Source organism: Amphiura filiformis, chromosome 8 (assembly GCF_039555335.1).
Source record: "Amphiura filiformis chromosome 8, Afil_fr2py, whole genome shotgun sequence".
Classification (NCBI taxonomy): Eukaryota; Metazoa; Echinodermata; class Ophiuroidea; order Amphilepidida; family Amphiuridae; genus Amphiura; species Amphiura filiformis.
This window is the reverse complement of record NC_092635.1, coordinates 64,798,751-64,811,773: the sequence shown is the minus strand read 5'-3', so window position 1 is coordinate 64,811,773 and position 13,023 is coordinate 64,798,751. Positions and strand designations below refer to the sequence as shown.

The window sequence follows — 13,023 nt, the reverse complement described above, 5'->3', positions numbered from 1 at the left end:
CATATACCAATTGGCTTTAATAATACCAAAAGGTCGAAAATGCTACCCATGTTTGCAGCAAATCCCTGTATGGTCAATTGTACTGAGTACCCCTCTGGGGTGGCACCAAAGATTCTTGTTATTTGATTTTGCCATCCACTTGACCCCTAGGGGGAGGGGTACTTGTATTTCAAGTTGTATATCACCCATGTACATGAACAAGGACTTTCAAAAAGTACCCAAAGCAAGTATTTTTCATTTCTGAACAAAAGGACTCAAAACAAGCACTTATATGTGGTTCTTTTTCTACCCTAAGCAAGTATTTTAGTATTATGAACCCAGGGTTATGCGTCGCAATGAACACACCTAAAACAGCCAAAATCAGTCAACAAGAGGCATGAAGAAAAACCAATGAAAAAGCACACATTTTGAGCAGTTTTTGAGAACAATTTCAACATATTTTTGTCAGTATCTGGGTTCTGAATTTAGGAGTACCAGCTGTGCAATTACAGTACCCTCTTTTCCCCATTTTTGCTGTTTTTGATACCATAAACAAGATATAATTCCCATATCGTGTCTGGCCATGAAAATAGACCCTTTTCATATTTTTTGTACGTTGGTGATATCAGACCAGCCAACTGTCCCTCATTTTGAGGGACTCTCCCTCATTTGGGGTTTTTCAAAGTGAAAAAGAGGGACAGTCCTGTTTTCTGAACATTTTAGTGATGGCAAATTTAAGTGTGTTTTTTTTTTTTTTTTTTTGGGCAAAGTGAATTTCAGGGGGCCCAAAATCGACAAATTTTATGCAAATAGCCGTAAAAGTGGAAATTTACGTAATATGGAGGGTTTTGCCTCACAAGTGTGAGGGGGGGGACTGAAGGGGCAGTATGTGTCCACAATGTTTGAGAACCTTATGATGCTCATCAAGCTCATATCATCACTAATAATTTTTGTTAATGTCTCGCTTTATCAAGGTACCATGCCGCCAACGCCAGGAACTACTCCAAAAACAGGAGATGGTTCAGGGTCAGTCGTTACTGCAAGTTTCTTCATGGTGCTCTTCACTACATTGATGACATTTCTAAACATGGAGTAGGCAAAGTATGTTTCTATATGGCAACATACACATTGAAAACAGGTGGTAATACATGTATATTGTGTTGAATATGTTATACATTTTAATGCAATAGAAGAATTTGCATTCCTTAATGTTTTATTATACTCTTGTTTATTGTGGTTTTTTTTTAAATATTGAAATTGGTTGGATATTCCTTTGTTTATTCAAATGTAATGTAAGTGGATTGTTGTAAAAAAATTCATTTTAAGGTGGTACTACACCCCTTCATAAATTTGTGACTATTTTTGCATTTTTCTCAAAAAATAATAACACACTGGTAACAAAAGTTACGTATATTATAGGGGCAAGGAATCCAATTACTACACTGAAATTTCAGTGACTCAAGACAAGTGTGATGTGTTATTTATGATAAGAAAAGAGGTACCACAAGAATATACCTGTACCTCATTTTTTAACATGTATAATGAACCACTTGTCTTGAATCACTGAAATTCCAGTGTAGTAATTGGATTCCTTGCCCCTATAATATACATAACTTTTGTTACCAGTGTGTAGTTATTTTTTGGCACAATGACTGATGGGAGCCATTTTTCAGCAATTTTCTACTAAATTTGATTGGGGGGCACATACCCCGTACCATATGACGCAATGCCACTGACCCAACAGTTTAGGGGCCATGCCACGGTTTCGTAGGACAGATGTTTCAAATGGACAAATGTTTCTAAAGTAATTTTACGTGAAAATTTTTTTGAAAAAAAAACCCATTTGCGTCATGGAAAGTGTATCAATTTATTCAGATGGATGTTTGGATCAAAAAAGATCAAAAATGTAAAAATTACTTTTTCACCCATTAATCAAATGTAGTGAATTAAATCATATGATGATTTTGTTCATAGATATTAAATATCCATGTGTCATGTATTCTGCACAACAAATATGACATTTCTACTCCATTTATAGTTTTCAGCAGAGAACTTCAGTGGTCTGCCAGACTTTTTACGTGATAATCAGACAGAGCAGACAAACACCGCTGAAGTAATTTGCTGAATTGTGTTAAAGAAATAGCTAGTTAAAATGTGACATTTTGGGGTAAAAAATTACAAAAATACTTTATTAGCATTACTGTTGCCATGAAAATGGAATAGAATGTGCAGATTAAATATTTACCAACATGACAGAAAAGATTCTCCAGACTCTTCTGAACATTTTTATATATGATTTGTCCATTTGAAACATCTGTCCAATGACACCAAAATTTCATGAGGGTGGCCCCCACAATGCAAACTAAAGTATTATATTTTTTGAGTGTCTGTTTATTACTTACATTAAACAAAACTTGATTTTTAATTAGTTACAGAGAAATACTGTGTACAAAAATATATTATTGGTTCGTGAATTTCCCCCTTATTTTGTTTTCAAGTATGTACTCGGGGGGTAGCGAGTAAGAGTGATGAATGTTTCCAGGTACACTGTCAACATAGTAGATTTAATTAAGGGCCACAAGGTCAAGTGTATCAGTATTTAATATGTGCAATGAGTCTTAGACCCCGTCCACACGTATGTGTTTTTTCCAATCAAATATGATCCTGTAGAATCGTATAACCAAATTACTATTGTGTGTCTGCTCAATAGCATTGGCATACTACAATCTCGTCGTCATCTGCATATGATGATAATTTCCATCATTGGGCCAGTTCGTAGCATGATCGTGTCATAAATTGCTGATGAAAATTCATTAGGTTTCACTGCCTAAACAGAATTGATCATGACTTGCCTCCTTTTTCAACCAAATCAGTGGTAATAACTCTTATAGTGAGGATTCAAGATCTCTGATTCAAGATATAACCACAAATTGACTTAGGCAAAACTCACTTCCTGGGAACTAAATACCACACAAGGTCATTTTTATGTAACTCATTGACCCATGTGTGCCATATACTGCCTCTAGCTATAATGACAACCTGGTGATGTGGTCAACTCATTGACAGATACTAACCTGAGGAGGGAATTCAATTTTTGATCAATTCTCTTCAGGTAGTGAAACGTAATGTACCTGTGTAATACGGAATGCCATTGTCTCAAGTTTACTCATTGGACTTCATAATTGCCATAGCGTGTGTATAACCAGAAGTGATTATGAAACGATGGAGAGATGCTGATCATATGAACAATCTCATCATTCAAAAATCATGTCATAATCTGGGAAATTATGACATAATGACAAAAAAACTAGTGTGGAATTGGTCTAAGTGAATGCAACCTGTGGCATTGAGAATGTTTGTGATAAAATTTGAGTTTTAATAAATATTAATAATTGATTGAGTATATTAAGTACAGTATGTGTTGTATGTATGTATGTTACACACATACATGCATTTTTTTAAACAAGTTGATAGTTAAAATGTGAAATTAGGAGTGTTCACTAATAATTTTGTGGATATAAGGGCTTTTGCAACAAAATAAATTAACCCCTTTTCTAGAAACCACCTTTGCAATCAAATTTGAGTTCATTTGTTTGCACTACCTTATATAACTTGACTAATGCTTTTAAAATCAAAAGGAAAAATGAAATATATCATATACTTTTTTAATTCGAAATTTTTAATTAAATCCGGTAAAATGCCATTTTTGAGCATTTTCTGAAGCTACATTTTTTTAATTGCAATGATTTTTTTTCATACATAGTGACCCCAAAACAGTTCCTTTTGGTTTTAATAGTTAAAGAACATTCACAGCTACTATTTTACATCAAAAAAAGTATTTTCCTAAAATTTTTAAAGTTCAGATTTCCGGAAATTCCCTAAGATTTCCCAAACGGGAAATATGCGATATCTCCGGAAGGGAAGGAGGTATGAAGGTTAAACAACCACCAAAATGTGTATTTTTACCCACACTATAATATCATGCCAATAACTAAATTTCAGCCAATAGTGGATGTAAGGGCTTTAGCAACAGAACTCTTCATATAGTACCTCTCTATATTTGTGAATTTGACCAAATATGTATCACCATTCACCTTGTCGAGTTTTGCAGCACACATTCAAACAGTACACTAACTATATAATATCTATTTTTGTGTTTTAATATTTTTGTATTTGTACCTTGTAATAGTGTTTGTAAATATGTATGTATAGAGAGAGAGACGGATCAATTCTGGTTTCATTTTATATAAAAAGAGATTGAATTTAATAAATATTTTAAATTTCTGTGATTAAATTGGAAGAAATCTAAATCTCAAGCCCAACACAAGTAATAACAAGAGCACCAGTGGTGCTGTAGCTCATTTGTTATGGGTTATGGTCAGGAATACCATGCGTAGCTGTAGCTATGTATAGCCATGCATAGATATGTATAGCCATGCATAGCTATGTATAGCCATGCATAGCTATGTATAGCCATGCATAGTATAGCCATGCATAGCTATGTATAGCCATGCATAGCTATGTATAGCCATGGATAGCTATGTATAGCCATGGATAGCTATGTATAGCCATGGATAGCTATGTATGGTCATGTATAGCCATGTAACCATGTCATGGCCATGTATAGCTATGTATACAGGGCTGCCAACTTTGAAAAACACATTTCAGTATTCTCAAAATCACCATAGTGCTGTGATCAAGCACAAATCAGCATTTTGAAAATATACTTGCGGTTCTCAAGATATTTATTTATTCATGGCATTTATTTATTTGTACCTTTTGCTTGTCGAGTATCCTTTGATTTTATTTTGTTTAATACAGTTTTGTTTGTATATTTAATGTCTTGGATGCACCATCGGATAGATGAGTGCCACTGATGTAAAAGCAATTTCAAATAAAAACTTGAAACTTAAAAACTACAACACTTTCATGGTAAATGGCATGCATAGCTATGTATAGCCATGCATAGTTATGTATAGTCATGCATAGCTATGTATAGCCATGCATAGCTATGTATAGCCATGCATAGCTATGTATAGCCATGCATAGCTATGTATAGCCATGCATAGCTATGTATAGCCATGCATAGTTATGTATAGTCATGCATAGCTATGTATAGCCATGCATAGCTATGTATAGCCATGCATAGCTATGTATAGCCATGCATAGCTATGGATAGCTATGTATGGCCATGTATAGCCATGCATAGCTATGTATAGCCATATGTAACCATGTCATAGCCATGTATAGCCATGTATAGCTATGTATAGCCATGTATAACTATGTATACAGGGCTGCCAACTTTGAAAAACACATTTCAGTATTCTCAAACCTCAAAATCACCATAGTGCTGTGATCAAGCACAAATCAGCATTTTGAAAATATACTTGCGGTTCTCAAGATATTGATTTATTCAAGGCATTTATTTATTTGTACCTTTTGCTTGTCGAGTATCCTTTGATTTGATTTTGTTTAATACAGTTTTGTTTGTATATTTAATGTCTTGGATGCACCATCGGATAGATGAGTGCCACTGATGTAAAAGCAATTTCCAAATAAAAACTTGAAACTTAAAAACTACAACACTTTCATGGTAAATGAAATAAATAAATAAATAAAATTTTGCACACACATCTAATTTTCCTGACTTCATATTTCAAACAAGTGCTCCCTTCAATCTTCAGAACAGGGAAAGGCCACTAGCCTAGTGTTTACCCCCAGCACTTCCCTGTTCAGACTTTCTGTTTGTCTGTTTTGTAATGAGAGGGGTTGTCATGGTCCCATATACTGATATACTAGGCCAGTGCCAGTCAAAAGGACATTTCACCTTGATTAAATGTTTACATAACTAATTGGGTCAAGATGTGTGATATAAAGTGTAAATGAGTGAGATGTTTGTTCATAGTCAGAGTTGCCAACTAACAATTTGGTAGCCCAATTAGTTCTGATTTGGGAGAATTTGAGACACTATTTGCTCATGGCTCTTGCACAGAAGTAAGGGCCTATAGACAGCACAAGCCCAATTGGTGCTAAAAGCAACACTGAAAAGCAGACATTGTAGCTGCACTGAAACAGTAAAGTTCAACAATCTCTCTTGCAAATTCGCACGATCAAGGAGTTTGTACAGTGTTTGTAATATGAAAAGCACCACAAACAGTCTACATAGGAGACTATTCCATGAAATTTGGTAGAACTTTTCATAAGAAAATGCTCCAAAAATGATACTTTCTGTCTGAATTTTTTAAGCTAAATAAGTAACAATCATGAACCATCATGCAAAGATCGCCGCCTCAAATTACCAGATCCATTGCTCAAACGCAAGAGAAAAAAAAAAACATACAGAAATATGGACTATGCCTATAGTGCATTGCGTTTACATAATGAGCTAAAAATCAAGCAAAAATGGGGAAAAAGGTTACCTGAATCGTAGTTGTTACTCTAAAGGGTAGCTAAACTTGGAGCCAAGATGCCGACACAGTTTAGTTTAAAAGAAAGTAAACTTTATTCTGGGTGAAATTGCACTCCAAAACTCTTCAAAATGTGTGCTTTTTTATTGTATCTATGAATATTCTCATATTGCTTTTTCATTGGTTTTTATTCAGGACTGATATCTCTACCGGTGGATTTAGGTGTGTTCATCACGCCACATGACAGTATAATACTTTCTTAGTGTAGAAATGAAGAATACTTGCTTTGGGTATTTTTTGAAAGTTTAGTAATTTAAGGGGGGGGGGGGCAAGAAGTTATTATTGTTTAACCCTTCATATATTTTTCTATAAAGTTATACATGTAAATAAATATCAGAGTTGATTATAATTTAAACAAATACATAAGCCAGGATTGATCTTAAATGTTTTAAAATTTGATATTTTTGTACAACACAGTAATGAGCACCACAGCAGTTGATAGGTGTATCCCATCATGCTCTGCAGTACCAAAGTAGAACCGCTGCTCATGCCATAGAAAGAGTACACAAAATCCCTCACTTCAACTTTCAATTACTCGCTCATATCAGGGGAGCTTAGACTTTTGTTTGAAAAAATATCACCCCTAGAGTATTGTGAATCTATCAATAGCACTCAATATGTAAGCGGCTCTTTATATTTTGGATGCATTTGCTATGGAGCATGCAGATATACTGCAATGCATGATGGGATACTCCATTCAGCTGCTGTGAATGAGCACTAGGCTATATTGTATGGGCACTAAAATTGGTATCACATTGAATGAAATCACTTAATGAGTATGTTTAATTACTAATGTTTTAAAACAAATACATATCAGCTTATGTAAATGAGCGCAATCTGTAGCCTAGCTTAATACAGCATGTAAAATGTGAGCAAACAGATCTTATTTTCTTTGTGTTTAATTGGCTTGCAAGCTCTGAACCCTGGGCTCTGAACCTCATGGCCACTACCACCTGAATTATTAACTATTTTGATTGGTTACAAAGAGGGCTATATCATGTATCGAGCCAATCAGAGCTATGATAAGAGTACAGACAGTAGGGCTGAAGAGGATAAATTACTAACAGCTCTATTTTGATTGTTTACTTAAATGATTATAGAGTACCGAAGTGTGACGTCATACAATTTTCTTTTTTGCATTTCAGCATTTTCATGACCATATTTCAGTAGAACATGATGAAAAACATCCACAGTCCGAATTTGGTGAAATTGGCCTGGATCATGAGGCCGAGATATGGCCACATGATTTCATACCTAATTAGGTATTCATTGAAATCAGTGTAAATTGGCCTGGTTCCCACCAAATTTATGACCAGGCCAATTTTTTCATCATGTTCTACTGAAATATGGTCATGAAAATGCTGAAATGCAAAAAAAAGTTTTTTGTGACGTCATCACTTCGGTACTCTATATCATGTATGATCGGAGGTGCATTGTAAGAAAGGCAGCAGTGCCATGGGGGGTGGTTAAGCGTGAGGTTGCATTAAAGGTGAGACATGTGACACACTGTTGACATGGGGTCATAAGTGATAAATAACAGTTCCATTCCCGAACAAAATCTCGGTTTAGTGTAAAAATAATATGATGTAGGCCTTTGAGGGACTGCTATTCGATATGAAAACCACCAACAGCCCAGATTGACTGCAATGCATGATGGGATAGTGTGTGGATATAAGTAAACTTTTCTTACATAATGAACCATTGTTAACACAATGTGTGACATTGTAGAATGGACCACTTGTATCAAACAAAATGCGGGACAAAATGTGCAACCAAATACTTGTAACAATTAAAATAGTTTTGAAAGTTTGTAAAAAAAAACTTTATTTTTAAAAGTCTTAGTAACTTCACTCTTAGGAGATCTTGTGAACCATAAATGCTTACATTTATGAAGATAATCATTCATCCAGGTAGTATAAACAATAATAATATTTGAAATACAATCCATCAACTGGACTTACATTTTTGTGTCAATCCTGAATGCATCATGCAGCCCTACTGATCTTCAGGCGGTAAAAGTTCATTGACCTTTACCACCAGGGCTCATGATCCGTTCAGGATCGAACATGAAAATTTCCCACTCAAAAACATAAGTCAAGTTGATTAGATTATTTCAAATACTATTATAACCATAATGTTCATGTTTTCATAATAAGTTTGTTACCTTTTGAGAAATAATAGTTAATAATTATTGATGATGTTGAGTGAAACGCCCTGGTAAGATTATTCAGTGTGCGGATGTGTATTTTTATAATGGTTGTAATATGTTCCTGTGCACCATTAGCTCATATCTTTAATGTTAATTTTCTAAGAAATTGCACCAATTTTAAATTCTCTTCTTTATTACTTAGTTTGCTTTTTTTTTTAAATCAGCAGTGAAACAAGTTTAAGGTGGTACTAGACCCCTGGCCAATTTTGTGCCTATTTTTGCATTTTTCTCAAAAATTAAAGCGCATTGGTGACAAGATATGTAATTATAGGGGCAAGGACTACAACTACTGCACTGGAAATTTTATTTCAGCACAGACAACAGTTGTGGAGTTACAGTCAAAAATGAGGGAAACCCAATATTTGCCTAATAAATCAATAACTACTTGTCTTGAGTCACTGAAATTTTGGCGTAGTAACTGGATTCCTTGCCCCTATAATATACATAACTTTTGTTATTGGTTTTTGAGAAAAATGCAAAAATAGTAACACATTTATCAAGGGGTGTAGTACCACCTTAAGCAAACTACAATCTTCAGATGTTTCCAGAATCAAAACTTGGTATTAAAAATAAATACAACAAACAATTAATACATAGGATGTGATTGCATTACAAAAAAAAAAAATTGAATACTTTTGAAATAGATTTATGAAAGAGAGTCTTGTACTTGTCTCAGGGCTATTCCAGTTGAAATCTCTACCCCCTATGGAAGACATAACCACACAGGGGGGGGGGGGGTGTAGATTTCAAATGGAGCCGCCCAACCAGGTAACCCCATTTGAAATTCACACTATCTGTATGGAAGACCCGGGAGGGGGGCACTCATGCATAAAAGTTGTAAGTATCCGCATGAATTGACTTTCAAAAATGACCCTAAGCTAGGATGTGGAAAATGTGTCAAATAAAAACACCCTAAGCGAGAAATTAGTTTCAAATTTGCCCTAAACAAGGATAGACATTATAAAAACACCCAAAGTGAGGAATTGGTTTGAAATTTGCCTGTCAACAAGGATAGACATTGTGTGTGCCGGTATCGACCATACACATGCACCAGGCCACACTCAGAAACCACTCTTTTGTCCAGAATAACTTGATAAATATGTCCCCACTAATGACCGATAGTTGGGTAATTAAAAAAAACTATACCCTAAGTGAGGATCATCCTTAAAAAAACACCCCTAGTAAAATGAGTGTTTTGAGACCCTAAGCGCGGATCCTTGTTTTGCTTTTCAAAACCACCCTAAATCTGTGTTTTCTTTCACGCGGATGCTTACAAGTATATATTATTTCGAGTGCCCCCCCCCCCGGATGGAAGATTATGGTTGTGTCTTCCATAGGGAGTGTATGGAATTCAATTGGAATAGCCCAAATGATATCAAATATTTTAAAGTATTTTGATGATAATTAGGCATACTGACATGTTCTGGGCTTTGTATGAATGGATCGCATACTTTTGTGCAAATCGTCATCCATATCACATAACAAACATGTTATGTTGTGTATGTGACACAGCTGACAAAATTAAGAAAAGATTTCAGTATTTCTTAAACTAACGCATTGGATTCCTGGCCCCCCCAACTCAACACAAAAGTTGGCAACCAAGAGAGTTACCAAATCTTTCAAAGACCCCCTTTGCAATGATTTTTCATCAGATTTACCCACCTTTTTCATACAAAATCAAGGACAAATTTTGGCCAAAAACAACCCCTTTTTTGTGGTTTTCACTGAATGACTAGAATTTCAAACACCCATTTTCAATGACTAGAATTTCAAACACCCCTTTTTCAATGACACTAAATATTGCCATAAAATTACCAGATTTTCTCAAATACCCCTTTTATCCGAATTTTGCGGACAGTGCAAATTAAATACCCTCTATTTTGCTGATTTCACAGTCAAATTTTGTGGACAGGCCAACTTAAATACCCCCTATTTTGCCAATTTCGTGGTCCTTGCTACTGGTAAAAAAATTACCCCTTTTCCGTGCTATTTGGTAACTCTCATGGTTGCCAATTTTGGGTTGAGTTGGGGGCCGGGATTGGATTCTGATTTGAGAGTTTATAACTCTAGACCCATGATAACTTCAGTGTTAGATCACAGTTTACACATCATGTTTCAAGATCTGGTATCTTTGATATAGAATTTGTTAAAATAAAAAGAAATGGAAAAATACAAAACATGAATGTTTAAGTTGTTAATTTCTCTGTGTATATGTTCTGACTTATTTACATTAGAGCCTGGCAGGGCAGGTTTTCCCCCCAGTTTAAGGGGGTACTACACCCCTGGCCAATTTTGTGCCTATTTTTGCATTTTTCTCAAAAAATTAGTGCATTGGTGACAGGTAAGATATGTATATTATAGGGCAAAGACTACAACTACTGCACTGAAAATTCAGCAACTCAAGGCAAGTAGTTATTGATTTATTGATCAAATATTGGTTTTCCCTCATTTTTGACTGTAACTCCACAACTGTTGTCTGTACAGAAATAAAATTTCCAGTGCAGTAGTTATAGTCCCTGCCCCTATAATATACACATCTTACTTGTCACCATTGCGCTATAATTTTTGAGAAAAATGCAAAAATAGGCACAAAACGGCAGGGGTGTAGTACCCCCTTTTAAAACACTTCCCAATATGGCTGTTGTCAAGTAGACTTTCATTGTCAACAATCAGGGTTTACGTGCTTTGCGGCCCGGTGTTGTCACTTAACATTGACTATGTATACGCATGATGGTTCCCAATTTCAGGGGAAAGGGGGTTATTTTTAATTAAAAAAATAGGGTTCTTTTTGATGACGGTGTACTCGAAATTAAAAAATAGGGAGAATGTTGAAATACTCATGCATATACTCATGAATGATGCATAGCTTAATGTTGCTAAGGAGTAATGAACAGAGACAAGGGGGTCTACAACCTAAGTCACATGTATGATACTCTTCTGAAGACTGCAGCAAGACTAACATCGCTACCGGAAGTGACATAACTTCCCGCCAGTCATCAGCTGTTAGATCATCACAACAACACCAAGCTTTGATCAAGTCAGTGGCTCACTGACGAAACTGTCAGGAAGAAAAACTAGCAAGTTTTCTTCAAATTGGTTTTGACAAAAGGAAAACTCTCAAAAAGAAAAATGAGCAACAGCATAAGCCGGCAGACCCATAATAGACTAGTTAAATTAAGAAAAATGAATGGTTAACACACCACTAATTGCAACAGAACCCAAGTCCCAAAAAATCCGAGTAGCGGAACAGTGCTTCATTTGCATAAATACAAAATGGCTGCTTATGCAGGGGTGAAATTTCATAATTGGTCTAATCTTTTCGAAACAACATACCAATGTATTGCTCTCATCATCATAAGGATTCAGAAAAAGTAAAGTTTGATGTGTCTCCGACACAAGAAGGTCAAAAGTCAAATTTTGGTGTCCACATGCATCTACAGTTGAAAAGTGCTCCAATTTTAATCCAACTGGTCTCAAATTGTTGCTTTGGCAAAAATTGATCAAAATGAGAAAAGTTGCATTGTTTTGCATGTTTTGTTACATAGGTAACATCATAAAATAGGTCCAAGTCAACAGGGCTCAATGGGTTTTGATCGCAGTTTTTCTATGTTATCAAGTTTTTTTTAATATTCTTGAAAGTAAAGTAATCCGAGACCATTTTTATCAAAATCAGAGAATTTTTCAATTTTTGTCCCCTATGGAATCCAAATTTTAACATTTGAACTTTTCTCCTATAACATTAACTCAAGAACTGTACATTGGAGATAGGTCAAACTATACTTTTTCTGAATCCTTATGACGAGAGGCATGGTCTTTATTAAGATTTGACCAACTTTGAAATATTATTTCACCCCTGCATTTAATAATGAACATTGTGGATTTATTCAAATTAGGCACTGTTACACTAGTTGGATTTTTTGGGACTTTTGATGTTTATGTGTGAGCTTTTAGGAGATGTATTCATGTGAAATGGATTCTGTTGCAAATAGTGGTGTATAAGTGGAGCCTATAAGTTCCGACTTGCGACGTATTTACATATGGGTGAATCAAAAAAATTGCAATAGAGCACAGAATCGATATTCATGCAAGAACCAAGTCGAACTTTCACATTATCTGATTATTGAAAGTTTCCATAAAATGCCACACTCAATAGTTACCTTCTGTGAAAATATGAAGTGGATCGCGACTACCGTTTAATTTTTATAAGTCCTTTTGATGCGATACCCAATTTCATTATCTGTCCACGAGGTACCATGAATTTGGAATAAGCACACAATGCACCGTAAAGGCACCAGCTCTGAAACTGTAAACTTAATAAGGCTGATTTTTGCTTTATCATCTTAATTTCTTTTTTATGTTGAAACAAAC

General features: G+C 35.1%; 1 protein-coding gene across 1 annotated transcript in view; it reads left to right on the top strand.

Moving 5' to 3' along the window:
* The window catches only part of LOC140159355 (uncharacterized), a 73,347-nt gene extending 68,980 nt beyond the window's left edge, over window positions 1–4,367 (top strand). Inside the window, exon 17 of the mRNA XM_072182801.1 lies at window positions 954–4,367. Coding sequence (XP_072038902.1) covers window positions 954–1,075 — 122 coding nt within the window. The 3' untranslated portion in view covers window positions 1,076–4,367. The remainder of the gene's footprint in view (window positions 1–953) is intronic.
* Window positions 4,368–13,023: the final 8,656 nt, after the last annotated feature.